The 17131-nt window shown below is 38.7% G+C and overlaps 1 protein-coding gene across 1 annotated transcript in view; it reads right to left on the bottom strand.

Moving 5' to 3' along the window:
• CSRNP3 (cysteine and serine rich nuclear protein 3) overlaps positions 1–17131 on the bottom strand; it is a 110878-nt gene that overhangs the window by 67168 nt on the left and 26579 nt on the right. Inside the window, exon 2 of the mRNA XM_074828998.1 lies at positions 9645–9815. Coding sequence (XP_074685099.1) covers positions 9645–9792 — 148 coding nt within the window. The 5' untranslated portion in view covers positions 9793–9815. The remainder of the gene's footprint in view (positions 1–9644; positions 9816–17131) is intronic.

Below are 17131 nucleotides of genomic sequence, written 5' to 3'. Positions count from 1 at the left end.
ACTATTATGTGAGTTCAGACTAAACCAGCTACTTATCTTTTTTTTTTTTTTTACAGGTATTATGGAAACTCTGAAATATAAGCTTTGAGGTCTAGATACCACCCACACACCTTAATGTTATTAGTGTTACAAATACCTTGTGGCAGGGTAGCATCAGTGTTCACATACACAATCAAAACACCAAAAATGCTACATATTTAGTGAACAGAAGAATGATAATCCATGGTGTTGAATAGCATCAATGAAGAATCACATCCCTCACTTGCTATAAACTCTTGCAAGCTCAAAACCACTGGGAGATGAACACAAGACACCACAGCAAGATTGCTGGGAAGTCAGACAAGCTGTCATGGAACACAGAAGTTGAGAAATACCTCTGTTTTCCATCAGAACTTTAGCATAAAAAATATCAAACAATCCATGTAACTTTTTACTTCAAAGAACTGGCAAATTCCAAAGAACGAATACTTTTTATACATTCTCCTAACCAGAGCTGCTGAAACTGTCGCTATGGTATTTAGGGAAGGGAATTGATCCTCAGTTTCTTTATATATCTGTAAGGATCAGGATCTTCAGTACACTTCATGCTTGATGCACACCAGTGGACTGCCATGAGCACCAGGACATCTCGGCAAAAGGCAAGACTATAATACATGTGGGAGATGAGGCTGGTCTACAGAGGAAGAAGAAAGCAAGAAGCCAATTTAGCCTCCAGCAGGCAGAATACTTTTCTTTTTCCTAATGTTTCAGTTCTTTAATTTTTTGTTCACAGGTCAGTAATTTCCATGGAACCATTCCTCCCTACAGTCCTACATTTACTCTATATGTTTGCTGTCTTGTAAGACTGTAAAGTATGTGAGGAAGTCTGTCTGTATTTTCTGTATGCAGCTACAGACCTTCATCTTAAGCAGGTCCAAGTCTAGGCCCAACAGGGCAAAAAAGCCCTAGTACGATACAAATAACATAATAAAAATCAGAATATAAAACTCTTGATCATGGGAGGCTGGTAATACTGAAAACAAAGATAAGCAGATACATTTGCATCTCTCTTGTAAGCATTAGAACAGAGTTTCATCATGAAGCACCGAGAAAAGCTAAAATTCTTCAGTTCATCTGCTTGTTAAATAACTGCTGTCCATTAAAAAAGCCTAACCAAACAAAACCAAACAAAAAAACCACAGAAGGCTGTTCCTAACTCACTGCTAGGGACTTAAGATCTCTTACAGCATGGTCATGCCAACAACAGACTTGAAGCTGTATCAACTGATAGGGAAAAAAAACCTTTGAGCGGGAACAAGCCACTGGATAGAATTAACCTGTAAAGATCCACTACCAGTGGAAACTGCCTTTATGTTTCTGTCCTTCTGGTATTAACTCCCTGCAGTCAAGCCTACTGCTAAATCAATTGCTTGTGTGAGCAAAGAACAGCAGCACGGCAGCATTCAGCAAGGAGAAAACACTACCCAATGGTTCACGTATTGTGGGTGGTACATACTGAAATTAGTTATAAATACAGTAATGGACAATAAGACAATATAATTTGTTAAAAGCACTAATTCTAACTTGCCTTTAAATTTCAAAGCATCTTTAAAGCCACCTTTAAAGACTGGTAGTAAAAGCTGTAAACCAGTATAAAATGCAGAATATGTACTAAACATGAAACAAAACATGGCACTAGAGAAGAAGAGAGAATATTGCAATCATCTTTGTGAAGCTTCATTTGCTTTTCATTTGCTTCATTGGAAATTCGAAGAAAGCTGCTGAAGGGCTACTGGGACTCTCACTAGGAATAAAAGCTGCTGTTAGGATAGATCAGTCTTGAGAAAGCAAGCATGAAGCAAATTTTTCAGACAAAAAATAAGCTATTAGAAGTTATAAACTGGTAACAGAAAAATCCATTTTTCCCCCCTTTGTGATTTGATCCATCAATGATTTCCCTACAGAAGCTAATGCAATGCTGCCAGGCCACCCACAGCTTTCACTGGTATCCAAATGTTGTCATAATGTTTCTTCATGTCTGAAGAGCAGGCCAGCTACTTTTAGTACCCAAGACATCTTACGGTTTTTACCCTTAGAAACACATTTTTAAATTCTGATATTATTTGCCAAAGACCATGGAGCAAATCTTCACTAAAATAAAGCCCATCTACCTCCCAACCTTACGGTTTCTCCAGAAAAGGACGTTGGGTAAGACTAGCTCAAACCCAAGCGAGAAGTTAGCTGAAAATAAGACCTTCTGAAAGGATTTTAAAGACTGTGGGCTTAGGCACATTCCTCTTTGTTAAGAAAGTCATGGTCATCATGATTTTGTGTTTCTAAAATTGCATGCACATGTCACAGGTGAGAAAAAAGAAACTTCACGTTCTATGTCTATAAATTAGACTGTAAAGTTAGTAAAATTATTTTGCGTATTGTAATAGCATCTAGAGACATCAACTGCTATAAAAAGTCTAGTGGCTAAGACTCAATCTGGTATACTACTGCAATTGTGCATCTAATTTTTATTTTGCACCACACATCAAGGACAAAATCCAACCGTCATGTTTAATTTTTAGCAAATCTCACAGAAAAGAGTCAATCAGCAAATATCATTTCATACATCATGTTAGCATCATTCTGAACTAGGAAGCTCAGATCTGCCTGCAAAAGATGGTTCCAGACCTGCTGACAGTGCATACTCCTGAGTATCGACCAGGATTTATACACACATTCTTAGTGCAAGGTGCTTTTCTCTAACTAATAAAAGCAGAACAGATCCGGAAGTGCTACAGAATCCCAATCAACGTTTCCCAGTAATTTTCTAATGTGTTTTTGAAATAGGTTCCACACACATCAATGTAGTGAAAGAGGATGAGTCACTTTGACTAAGAATTTGCAAACTGCTGGAGCCTTAAATTCCTTTGATCTTGATGAGCTGGCTCATTTTCATTCTGTTCATTAGCCCTCCCTCTTTTCCCAGTTATGAGCCAGCCAATCTGTAGCCCTTTCTGCAAACTGACATATTTACCAAGTAAAATCTGTTACCACTGCTTTCTTGCTCTTACTGAAAAACACCCTGTTGCTTGTCAAGTTCTTGTCTCAGGGAACCTCCTTCTCTCTTTTCCTTCATACATGACATAGTCAACAAGCAGTCTCCCCCCCACCGTGGTCGGGCTCTTTATTAGCTCCTCTCTGTACTTCCCCAGTAACCACTAATTGTTCACCTGTGCATTCCAACGCCCCCTCTGTTCTCCTACAATCCAGCAAGCCATGTTCCTCTCTTTTTTTTTTTTTTTTTTGACTCCCACCTGATGCAATTCCATCATCAATTGCCAAGTACCATTTTGCAGATGACTTGCAAAAATTGCCAGGGAATCTCAGAAAACAATCCAGTGTGTTACTTCAAGCCATGTATTGATAAGTACATTTCTTTAAGGTTTAACATGGGAATGTAAATATCTCCATGACTTGAAAAATAAGAATGTTTTAAGTTGTAAGTTCTCGTTAATTTTCCAGAAAGTTATTTGGCAACTGTAATAGGGCTATTTTCTCATCTGTTCTATCTGAAAAATTAGCGTATGTGGAGTCTGCCACAAACAGGTATCCACATTTAGACAGCAATTAAATTACAAAACTGATTAGCGAAAAGCATCTCTATGTTTTCACTCTACTCTTTTGATGGAAAAATACTGTACACTCCAAAAAAAATCTTCTAGCAATTTATTCTTTACCAATCAAAAATCATGGTTGTCATAGAAACTGTAAAAACTGAAGTCAGTCATGACATAACAACAGGATAATGGAAAATGTCTGCTGGCTCAGGTTCTCATGTTGGAAATGCTTCAGTGAATTGAACTAGGGAGTCAAACAGTTCCCTAAATCCAACAGAGAATCTTGTAACAGCAGATATGATTATTGGTTTTAATAATCTGGTAGAGTCTGGAAAGTAATAGTATTTATTACTCCTGCTCTACACACTGGCTACATTAACAGCAGATTCACTCTTCCCAGAACAAGCAATTCAGTACAAGCTTCCACTTAAGGAGACTGAATTTCTTTCATCACACATCTGAGATATCCTGGAGGGACTTTTGGTCAGTGTTCTCAGCATTCCCAAGATTCCATTTTCGGCATTTTAAACTGAGGCAAATCACTTTTAAAATCTATACTGCCATTACTTTCTGTCTCTTACATATGCTGTTCAGAAAAATAATTCTAATCTGCAGGCCTCTGTCCCACCTCAGGGTGGTCCAGCTCCAGGCCATGTTCTTTCAGGTTCTTTCCCTACAACACAAAACTCAGTAAAATAAAACTCTACTCTTGACTAACACAGGCTACATGAGCCTTTCACCCTCCATCTCCCAGAGCCGAATTACAGACCAATTCCACACAGCAGAGTTCTTCCTGCCTTTTACTGAACCACTTCATAATTGCTAACTGACAGGACTGGCTTACTGCAACCATTTGCCCTTTAAGCAGAGACCATCCTGCTGAAAAGAAAATAATCATAATACACAGAAATACTGTTGGGCTGGCCTCACTGTGGGTGAGCAAACCAAGTAGCTTAACCATGAATAATATGAAAAGCAGCCATGTGAATGTGGAAGCATTCAGATCTTTAAAAAAAAAAAAAAAAATCTCAGAAGCCTTCAGTTGAGTTTTACGGAGAAATTTAAGTGACTTTTTTTGTTTGTTTGTTTTCAGCTAGTGTCCTTAAAACATATTTTTACTCTGCAGCTTTAATTTATTCTTTCAAATAACTAGGTACACATATTTTGACGAGAGAGCAAACATGTACTGTTGTTCCCTATGTTTTCCTAGAATGATCTTAAATAAAACTCTGTTTTATCATGTCTGCACTTAGCAGTTTCCAGATCTGTTAAACAACTTCACTGTCACACCACCACCACCCCCGTCCCCGCTTAAGAATTATATTTAATGGCAGGGGTGATCATAGTTGGTCTGTAACATGCTTCAGCAATCCACAGAATGTTAACTGACATAAACTAAAGGGAACTTTCCAGTTGCACCTGAGAAAAAGTTTGAGCCAGCACAAATTCACCTGTCAACTTCCTTAAGCATGAGTTTAGAAGAGAGTTCTGATTTAAAACAAAGTGAAATCCAGATTCCAGTAAAATGACTAGCAAACAATCCATGAATGAAATCGTAAACTTCCTTCAAGGAACAAAGAAACAACCACAAATCACACCTCCTTAACAAGAATGGCATGAATTAATTTGTTTCCTGCACCTATTGTGCAGGCTTCTTACTAGAAAATGAGTGCCTGATTCACTCAAATCTCTGAAGCTTAGCAGGAGAGAAACGGATATATTTCTTCAGTTACCATGATTGGGACCCCAGTCAACAGTATGTATAAAACCCCATAGCTTCTCACTCTTCTCTTCAGTTCTGTGGTATTCTGTCACAAGCTTTACATTTAAAATATCACTCAACATTTCTGTATGCCATTACCACATTTATCGCACTTGTACACAAACACATATATATGCTTTTACAAATTACATATATAGTTATGCTTTGTTCAAGCTATAAATATATGCACACACATGTAAACACACAAAGACCTGTATCTATCTTTATTGAAAAAGGCACATTTGTTTCCATGGATGCCATTGAGGAAATAAAAAACAATATAATGCTACTGTAATCATTTACCTGATTTGGATATGGCCAACATTTATTTTTTAATAAAACATGCTACCACAGGAAAAGGAATATAAAGATTAATGTAAAACGTTGAGTATTAATTATTAACAACAGTCTTAATCTACATGCAGCTTATAAAATACTGTTATAATATTACATTCCACTATCAGAAAGAATTATTGTGTACTGACAGGGATTACTGGAGCTCATGGCATAACAGAGGATTTTTTAGATTGCTGTTGTGTGCCTCAGCAGTCCCTTGGAAAAGCAATGAATCTGAACATGTATTGATAAAGAAGAGTGAGAAGAATTTCTATGAATCTTTTCAGATTTTTCTGAACAGCAGAGTGGCTATGGGCACACAGTAGGAATCCAGACTTCGGGGAACATGTGTACAGAATAAACACATTACTGCATAAAGTGGGCTGAGGAGGAACGAATTTTACACTGATCTCAGAGGAGGCTAGAGCAAACATGTCTTACATATTCCAAAAGCCTGCTGTTACTTGTATAACATATGCTAGCGAGGACAGAGGTGTCTGCAATAGCAAGGCATGCTTTCTTGTTTTGCCCCGTATTCACACGTTATGAAACCCAATCCTGAAACTTTCTCATACAAATAATCTTTATTTGCAAATATTCTTGTTGATTTCCATTTTACACCTAGAGATTTTGGACTGCTAATTTGTCACTGGGATTTTGCAGAAGCTGATGACTAACAGAAAACAACAGGAATCTGAAAACCACTACTACCAGAATCTGACTGAAAAGAATGAGTTCTGATACAAAATATGCAAATTCAGATACTCTGAAAAAACTTTAGTAAGTAGTAATCTGTTGCAGTATAATAATAAACCCATTCTCTCCAGAAAAATATAAAAGTATACTTCCAAAAAACAATGGATGCTAGTAAAATTAGGGAAATAAAACTGTCTTATAGGAACTGCCAAACAAACAGGAACGTGGCCAGAAGTTCCTCAGCTAATTTACATGAAATATTACATTTTCTTGGGCTACAGGTCTGATTCTTCACCACCCTATATACACCACTGTAAAAAGAAGTACACGTGGCTTCTATTTTGATGCTGCTAAATTGTACAAGATTCAACTACGGAGAGTCAAGCTTCTTAAATTCAAACTTTTTTGTTTATTTCTGCTTTATGAAAACACTGGTTTATTTACTTTGTGATTGATAAAAGTCTACTGTTGCAGCAGTCAGGGACATTCGGGTGGGTTTTTTTCCACAAAAATCTTACCAAGTACTTACCTAGACAGCTGCATTAGAAAAATACTGCCATTGCCTAGAGAAACATAAGCAAATAGGTTGTGGCTTTGTCAAGAATGAAACAATGAAAATAAAAGAAAAAAAAAAAACACGCATAAAAATGGAAAACAAAGAAAATCTAAGCAAAATAAATGTATCTGCATCGTGCCCTGAAGTCTATTCAGTAGACAAAAGCACTGGCAGACTGCCAAATGGAAGAAATTCCAGGCTGAAAATCACATCACTAAGTTTGGAGAGTTCAAGTTCCAAGAGCCAACAGTAAAAGCCTCAAATACAATCAAAGCAGGGTAATGAGTTGAGGAGGAGGAGGAGGAAGTGGGACATCTCACATCTACCTGTGTTTCAAATCATCCCAGTTTTTGTTCTTCCCACTAGCACTCTAAATTCTGCAAGAAGCCTACAGAAAACCTGGGCTTTTCAAAACCACTCAGTACCGGCTGCTGGCTGCACTCAGGTGAGGCAGCAAAATTGAAAGTATCAAATCAGAACACAGGATGTACACACACATTTGGCAGTGGAAAGTGGCAAACAGATTCCCTAGCAAAGACTTGAGCTAGTAAATTGATGAAGCAAAACACAGTTCCCTACAGACTTATCAGAACAGGCCCCAAAGCAGTGTAGTCGAGGTTTCACAGCACTGTACTAACTGCTTCTGGACACGTGCTTGCTGCTACCACTCTGCTTACCAGTGAGCTTGGTTCTGTCACAAGAAAAAGCAGTGCTGCTTCATCTCTCTCTGAAACGCTAATTCACACATACCATAAAACCACAAAATAACTCATGTTGGAAAGGACTTCAGCAGCTCTGTAGTCCAACCTCCTACTCTAAGCAAGGTCAACTAAGATATCAGTCCAGGCTGCTTACAGCTTTAGCCAGTCAGGTCTCGAGAATCTGCAAGGACAGAGACTACACAGCCTCTATGGGCAACCTGTTCCAGTGCCTGGCTGTCCTCATGGTGAAAAGTTTCTCCTTACATTCAGTCAGAACATATCTTGTTTCAGTCTAGATCCATTGTCACACACCACTGGGAAGAGCCTGCCTACATTCTGAGTAAGCTCCTCACAGGTCCTGCATTGTTTCTACTAGGTCCCCTTCTCCAGGCTGAAGAAGGCCAGGTCCCTCAGCCTCTCCTCACAGGCTGAATGTTCCAGGCCCCTCATGACCTTGGTGACCCTCTGCTGAACTTGCTCGACTTTATCAATGTCTTTCTTGCACTGGGGAAGGGGGGGCAAACCTGGACACAATATTCTAGGTAGAGTCTCATGGGCACTGAGCCAAGGGGGATAGGCACTTCCCTCACTCTGCTAGCTGTGCCTCTGTTCATGCAGCCCAGGAGGCTGTTCCCCTTCTTGGCTGCCAGGGCACGCTTCAGCTTGCTGTCTGTCTGCCAAGAGCCCTGGGCCTTTTCTGCAGAGCTGCTCCCCAGCCATTCAGCTCCCAGCCTGTATCACTGCAAGGGGCTCTTCCTTCCCAGGTACACAGCTCTGCATTTGTCTGTGACGAAATTTATGTGTCTCCTGTCAGCCCATTCCTCCAGCCTGCCTACATCTCTCTGAATGGGGGTTTTCCCTTAAGGGCATCAACTGTTCCCCTCAATGTGGTTCTCTGCAAACTTGATGCAAGTCACTCTGTCGCCTTCTTCAGGCGATCAATAAAGGTGGATCAATAAAGCAGGACAGGTTTCAGGACAGACTGCTGTGGTGCCCCTCGAGGTAGAGTACAATCCCTCACCACCACCCTCAGCTGAACATCCATGTCCTCACTGTGCTTTTAAAAAGTCCACTCAAAGAGAAGGCGGTATGAGGAGCTTTTTTCCTTTTCAGATAAGGAACTTCACTAACCCTATTGCCAGCTGTAATTCTCAAATAGCTCAAGCCTAGCTTTATTAGGCATACAATTAAAAAAAAAAAAAATCTAGCTGCTACATATGAATTGTTAGAAAGTCCAGATCACTTACTGCTACTAATTTACACACATGGTTTACTGCAGATATGAGGCTTTATGTAGATTTCACAAATTATACAAGTTTAGTAACTGGTAAACTCAACCTGAGAAGTTAAAAGAAAAATATGCTCTAGATTAACTATTCATGTTCAGCTGGTTGAGTGGGAACAAGAAAAGGATTTCTGTTCTTCAAGTGTCTCATGGAGACATCAAATATGAATCTAACATCTTCTCAGGAAGAATTACAAATTTCTTCCTCTGTTTACTCCTGTATTGAGTGGAAGAAAAGGACAGAGGGCTGTGTGGTTGCATTGGCTCAGGTGGCAAGATGATCAGAGGGATCAGTTATTCTGTCACAGATCATGCACACTTCAACTCTGAAACAGACAGGGTCAAGCAGAAGCACTGGCCTTCAAGCTTTATTACTGCCAATTTCCCTCTTCCCCCAAATCATCACACAAAATGGAAGATTTTCTCCTGTATACTTAAAACATTTCACACTATCTAGATGTAAATGATATAGTATAAAAGTGAAGTTTCCTCTGAAACTCACTGACATACAATTTTTGTACATAAACAACTACCAGAAGAATTAGTTATTTTTCAAAAGGAAGCACTTCCTCACAGTGTCAACATTTAAATGTAATAAAACAAAAATGCTTCAAAGTAAAAGAAGATAGCCTACACTGTATTTCTTCCAAGTAAGATGAACCTTTCTTAGCTTGTATAAAAAGGAGTATCGTGCCTTACACACAACTTTAGTACTTACGAGAAAAATGATTAGAAGTGGATGGATGGACATTACTTCCACTATCAGCACTTTCACTGCTAGAAATGTCATCATCTGATTCCCACACACAGGAACAAGGTGAGGTGCCATCAACTTCTTCAAACTTCCTCTTTAAAATTCCACTCATCACTGCAATGCTGTTACATGCACCTGTAACAGGAACAGAGGCAATGAGGCACTGAAACACCTGCCTGCTGTCCAGCTCTTCAAATTCATTTATCATGGAGAAGTTCATATATCAATCAGATACTACTACCTGGAGTTAAATGGCTCCTTATCAAGAGTTTTAAACTACTTTTCCAGGCAGGAGTCAAAAATACTTATCATCAATATATTCATCATCTTACTGACTTTCTTACAGGCAGTCTTAAGACAGAAGGTAGATGCTACCTGTATTCTATCAGCATAGACAAAATTCTATGACCAGTCTGATGCATAAAAAAATATAAGTATTTCAGTTATGCAGCAAGTTTGGGCCAAGCATAAAGCATATATAATCCAATATAGTTCCACAGAAATGCACCTTTATACAACATATAAAAACTTACTTGGCACCATGAAACATTACATGCAAAAATCAGTGTTCACTAATAAATACAGTTCAGACAGAAAATGTTCTCTCTTTCGATTTATTTTAAAGGTCTGATTTATGTAATAGTACTATCAAATGCCCACATTCTCAATTAGATCTGAGAGCATGCGATACTTAGCATCTTTTCAGGCCACGTCCTGCAAACACAGTTCTGGCTCATTTTGTCATTTTAAAATGCAGAAGTTTCTTGCAGAGTTTTTGTGAAATTCAGATAAGACTATTTCCATTCATACAAGCAAAGTGTCAAGGGATTGAATCCATCCTTACAAACTTGGCTTCCTAATAAAACTGCCCCACAGAGTCATGTTGAACATTCCTTATTGTTTGCCTTTCATATATAACAGCTATTCTATCTCCATTTATGGAATATCAAGCAGAAAAAGATCAAAATTTTTTAAAGCAATTCCTAGATCATTTTAATGTATCTGATAGGCTGAAACAATTTTTTCTCTATCTTTAATTAAAAAAAGATCTTAAAGTTTACTGTCACCATCGTTACTGATTACATCCTACTGAAGACTGAAAATTAATTCAAAGATCTTAATTTAAAAGTTACAGATAATATCTACTCTCCGACTACACTAATCAGTGGAATGTTGCTTTAAATAGCTTGGGAAAAAAGGCTGCTGTTCGGTGCTTTCAAACATATAGTATAAAAAATTCTCATTCTTCTGAATGCCACTTGCCTTCAGCTTGTTAAGCTGCCAATTCATTTTGTAACAAAGTTGATTTCCTCCAGTAAGTTTCATTCTACCTTTATGGATGTGTCCAATTTAGAGAAAAGATTTCAGTATAGATGTGGAATCACAACATAATGCTAAGAACAGATGCTGCATAAGTAGATCTTCAGCACCAAACTTGTTTGTATGCAGAGCACACTAAAAATTAAATAACGAATATATTAGGTTTTAATACTATCAGTCACACAGACAGCTTTAAATGTGTATGCCTGTCATGATGTTCTCAGCTTGTTTTACTATTTATCAAGAAAACATTTTCCTGAAAGGGATTTCTTCAGGCTAAAGACATGACTTAAACAGAATGCGCTTGTCAACCTTTGCCCTTTTGTCCAAAAATGCATTACTATAAGCAGCAAAGAAAGCATTGTATTTTTATTCTGAAGACAAGGAAAGGAGCATTTAGCATCACTTTGTAATAACCCTTGCAAAAAAATGTAAGAACATGTGAAATTGTTAAGCATCAACCTTTAATGAAATCACATTTACAAAAAAAAAAAAAAAAGAGAGAAAAGAACACCACACACACAGAGAAAACCCACAATAATAAAGAGGAGGCAGAATCCCCCCAAAAAACAGGTTCAGAAACAACTCCTCTGAACTGTCCCCCACGTCCTCACTATATCTCTTGCCAACCACCTTTTCCATTGCCTCCTGCAGTGCTTACAGCACTGAAATCGTGAAATCACCATCATTTCCATGGCAACAGCCTGCAATATCAAAACCACAGGATTATAGCTTGACTGCAGAAGAGGGTAAAGAAGCAGCTGGAGTGTGAGAAAGAAAATGCTTACACTCAAACATCTCAGTAAAGAGAGTGAGAAACAGGCTGACAAAGGGTTTATCATACAAGGGAGCCCTAATCCACGGCTACAGGAGTCGTGAAGTTCCAGGTCCAAAGAACCTCAGTCATAACTGCACTGCAAGGCAAGCCCAACAGCTGCAATCATCACTAGCGTGCAGACTGTTAGAGAGCAAGAGCTAATTTCATAGCCCGAGATGATTTTCAGACAAAAGCCCTTTTGTCAGACGTCTTGTGCAAGTATACCACACAGCAACTGGATGACTAACATGCATCTTGCACATCAATAAAGTTGTTGCAGATAGTGGGAGTCTCAATAGCCAGAACTGTTTATAGCTAGTAGCAGAAACAAGTAACTTTCACACCAAAGGGTTTAAAATTTTCTTGCATTTAGCATAGCCTAGATTTGCACCAAGTGTCACAACCTGGCAGCAGCAAAGCCATTTCATTAAGATTTATGTAGCAAACCATAACAAATGATTCCCAGGATCCTTGGAAGTGCCATACACATTAGCTCTACACCCAGCTAGCTGATCACGATAAACCAGGAGGTATGGGAATACTGCAGAACCTAAGTATCACCACAAAATATAAGAGGGCTTAGATATCCGTAATATATATTTAGTATCACTGTTGCCCAATTTTTGTTCTCAATTTCCTCCAGAAAGATTATCAAGAAGGTTCTTTATTCAGGTGTTGCCACTTGCCCGTTGATTCTAGTCTCTCTGCTATCAAGTCTCCCCAGGAAAATGCTATGCAGGGGAAAGGAGACACGTCCCTTACTCAAGAGCCTGGCTATCAGAGAGATAGATTAAAGAGCATCTAAAACTGTTTGTACACAGTATGTACCAGCAGGAGATCCCTTTAGAATAACATCTGTATAAACAGCTGCTGCTCCATAAGCCAATATTCTTCAGAAAGAAGCACATCTGTACAGTAGCACAAGGCATGTGATATCTGATACATTTAACCCATGCCTTGTTTACATAAATATCCTGTAGTACCTGAGTGAGATCCACATCTCCAGGAACTAGGAGATAATAAGCATGGTGACACACAACCCAATACTGTTTATGAAAGCATTATTTGGCACTCTCTGTTGATGATGTGATATATCCCAGTGGAAGACAAGAGACCAACAGCAATAAGCGACAATCAAACTTCTAACAGCAATGAGGCCATGAAGTTTGTGGTATCTCGAAAGGTTTCCTAAATCCAGAATCAGGGAACCAGGACAGGGAACTCAAACTGAATTGTTGCTCTTTTTCCTGCACCATAGCTATGACTGAATCGGTAATTTCAGATTTTGGGGAATCAACCTGAAGCAACTGCAGTCACAAAGAAATCTGAATCCAAACTCATCTGAGCTGAAGACTCTACAGGTTTAGGGGACAAGGTACCAAAGACTTATACAAGTCAAATTTTCAATTTTTGAATGGAAAGTAAAACTATAAATAAACCCTGTATCTGATAACAGGAATCATAATGGTAATACAACTACACAGTGGTACAATTTTGCTAACACAGAAGTCACTTATGGCATGCAAAACAGTACATCATATAGGATAGGAATAATCTCAAACACACAGAAGTACTATAGCAGTATGTATATTCTGAAGAAAAATGAGCAAATGTGAGTACTTCTGCATAGAATCCAGTACACGAAAGTCCACAACTGGCTACAGGAACCAAACAGCATCACGTGACTAAGAAAAACAAATGGACAGAATGGTTAAGTCAATATTCTTGGACTTCCAGTAAGACACCAGTAGGATCCAGCTTTCAGAAGCAAACACTGAAAAACAACCACCAGCTACAGTTAGAGATCTGCTACATCAAACTTGTCAGTTTAGGTGAAAAAGGGAGAAAGTTGGCTTGAAAAGTTCAATGAGAAACAGACCTTTCTGGATAATTATTAAATAGCTGTCTAGTAGCTAAAATTGATTTGGAGCAGCATCCTGCTGATTCACACAACTGAGTAACAAGCAGGCACTGGAAGCTTTCCTGGTTGTTTATGTATCTTTCACAACAAAAAATCCTCGCACAGCAATGTGATACATCATCCTCTGCCATGCTCCTCACTGTGCTAACAAGGCAGTAATCCACAGCAAAGCAAAACAAAGTTGAAACACAGGGAACAGTATTAAAGAAAAGCAGCTACACACATTGTTGTGAGCTCTAGGTCAAACACCAATTGCCTCATACAGGTAAGGATTTTTCAAGAAAATGGCAATTTGACACAGCAGAAGCATATGATGGATGTGGGCTGCAAGAAGGATATACCTTTCTTAAAGACCCCCCCATCCATTTTTTCCTCCTTTCTTCCCCAGTATTCCTTCACCCTGAAGAAACCACTACAAAGAGATCATTTAACCAGTTCTCTAGCTACAAGTATGCTGACTGGTGAAGCAAGTCCACAAAGCTCCATGGCAACAGGCTTTGCCGTGCTACAATACCAGATAATTGGCAGGCACCATACATTTAAAAAGTTCAGAGGCAACATGTTATTGCTAGAAGATAAAAATCCCATGTAAATGTGGGGGATATATTTATAACAGTCACAATACTGCCTGGAACATACAAAGGAAAATAATGTAAAAGCCTGGCTGGATTTTCTCTTGTACCTGAAAAGGCTGGAAGACTACGGTAACAATCTCATTGCAGTGGTCCTTTAGAAAGCAGCTATCTCCATATCAAGTGAAAAGCCCACATAGAATAAGACTTGTTAGAATCGCTGAGTGAGGGTAGTGGTGACAGTGCATTACCTGTGCTCCCAGGAGAGGCTGCTTCTTACAACGTTACCCCCATAACATACGCTGCCAAACTTGCTCTACAAAACCTAACTTTAAGATGCCATATCCTCAATGTTTCACTGACACCCATGGACAAAAAAAAGTAAAACAAAAAAATAATCCACAAAACCAAAGCGCCAGGACCACATTAGATAGGCGCTACAGGGAGAGGTAAAAGCATTTGTCCTAACTTGCGCTTCAGCTTTTGCTTTGAAATCTGCTGAAAGATACTAATAAAACAGACAAGAAGTAGCAACATGGAAATAGGGAATTTACAAAATCTCTGTGCAGCGACAAAGACAAATCCAAAGACGTTTTCATCCTAGTCAAAATCTTCAAATAAATGTCTGTTTTGCAAAATTCAGCGCTATAGTATACAGCTCATACAACACCACACAGGAAACTGAACAAGTATGGAACATACCTGTGAAGACATAAACATCATGTATGTACCATATGCTGTCAGCATAACAAAACAGATATGAAATAATAAAATACAACCCTGCCTCAGATTATATATCCTCACGATTTAGAGAGAAGCCTCACTACAGCAATCAGTTACTGACTAAAGCTCAGGAAAAACAAGAGAAAAAGTCTAAGAACTCACTGGCATTTGTGGGGGGGTGGAAATCCTATTAATTGCTTCTGTCATTCATTTTTGAAACCTTATTTTGTACTAATTCCTTCTTGAGAGCTGATCACATACCATGATGAAATCTACCTGGATAAAAATTCTTGTCTGAAAATAAAAACAAAAATAAAAATAAAAGGCAGGTGTCAAAGACGACCTATGACTCACACTGCATTCTGCTTCATCTCAAATGTATCAACTGAAAGTACAGAAAAATTTAGACTGGAGTAACAATAAAGATTTGCTTCTGAACAAAACACACTTCTAGGCAAATGACTGCAAACTGAACAGGAGGATGCAGAAAACAGATGTTACACATAAAACATTACTGCAAAGTACTCATCACAAACAACTCCCACCCACTGGCCAGTCAGCATGTACTATAACATGCTAGGGAGACTTGGCAAATAATTTCACAGTGAAATCATGAATATTGATGCTCACAAGCAGAGATGTTTGGGTTATTTGTTGTGATTAATATTCTCTTTGAATTTAGGTCTTCTTCTTAGCTTGCAAACAAAGCTTGACTTTTTTAAAAGACATTTTTCTTACCTGCTGAATAAATGTCAGCAGCAGAGATGGTCATGAACTAATCAAGGTGTTTATTTGGTTCCACGTACTGCACTTAATTATTTTGCTCTTTGTGTAACTGACAGTTTTAAAGCGGGTGGGAAGAGTCAAAACCAAAAGCATCTACAGAGACATCACCACTCACACAAAGAATATTATTTGCTTGCAAAAATGACTATTCATGTAAAGGACTGCATTAATGCAGACAAAAATCCATTTGCATGAATGCTTGCAAACAGTGAACAACAGAGGTACATGAACATGAATCAAACAGCTGTTCAGAATTCAAATTAATGTTTGCAATACATGTTTTGCTGCTGTATTTGGCAGCTCTAATCACAAGCACCAGTTGCCAGAGGTAAGCTCTGATAGTTTCACTACTACAATCTGTAAAAATTAAAAACACATAGCAAGCTAATTCCACTAAAGAGACTGCTCTGCATAGGCACAGAGAATACCATTAGTATAATCTTACTCATAAATTTGTGCTTACAGCAGTGGTCACGTTACACAGATGTAAAATAGGAAAAGTCTTTCTCTGCCTGTTTGCTTCAGTCTAGCTAAATCCATAGCAGTAAGTCAGTCCTGCAGGATAAGGCTGCATAATTCAACCTGAGGAATCTGTTCTGGCATTGCAAGCCAAATCCTGCCAAGTCCGCTCTTTGCAGGGTTTCTATACCATCACTTTACAGCATTCCTGATTTCACACTTGAGTACTAATCCACTAATCTTCTAGACTGCCTACACATTGTTGTACACTCTAACACACGCCAACTAACTCCACTTGCAATGAATTTAGAACGCAGAAAGGATGTTGGCATATGCTCACCGCCTGTCTCTACAAGCGGTACAGATGCAGTGGTGGTAGATCTGGCTCCCATAGTCCTCCAGAAGCATCTCATAAGGTCCTACATGCACCAAGCATGTAAATATCCCCCTTTCCATCATCCAAATATAAAACTCCTGCATACAGCAGCAATGAAACGGCCTTCTGATGCCCGAGTTCAATTCTTAGGTACATCAACTGATGTCAACGGTAAATGAAACGTTTATGTAATTCAGCCAAGAGAAGAAAATTCTAGGCTAGTTCTCCTAAATCTTCTCTCAGCATGCTCCCCAGAGAACAAAACGAGATGAGTAAGAGGCAGTGATAATTCAACCAAGCATCTGTGAGCTTAGCATTCAGGTCTCCAATGATAAAGGCACAACCTGGTAGAAGGGAATTCAGAGACATTCAGCAAGAGGACCTTCCTGTCAAGATGAGATTTGCCCACTAAAGCTGTTTAATTTGAGCTTGTATTTCATTTATAACAATTTTCTAAGCTTGCTGCAGCAAGAACTG

Source organism: Strix aluco, chromosome 6 (genome assembly GCF_031877795.1).
Source record: "Strix aluco isolate bStrAlu1 chromosome 6, bStrAlu1.hap1, whole genome shotgun sequence".
NCBI classification, from domain to species: Eukaryota; Metazoa; Chordata; class Aves; order Strigiformes; family Strigidae; genus Strix; species Strix aluco.
The sequence above is the reverse complement of the archived record's forward strand: the minus strand, read 5'-3'. Positions and strand labels throughout refer to the sequence as shown.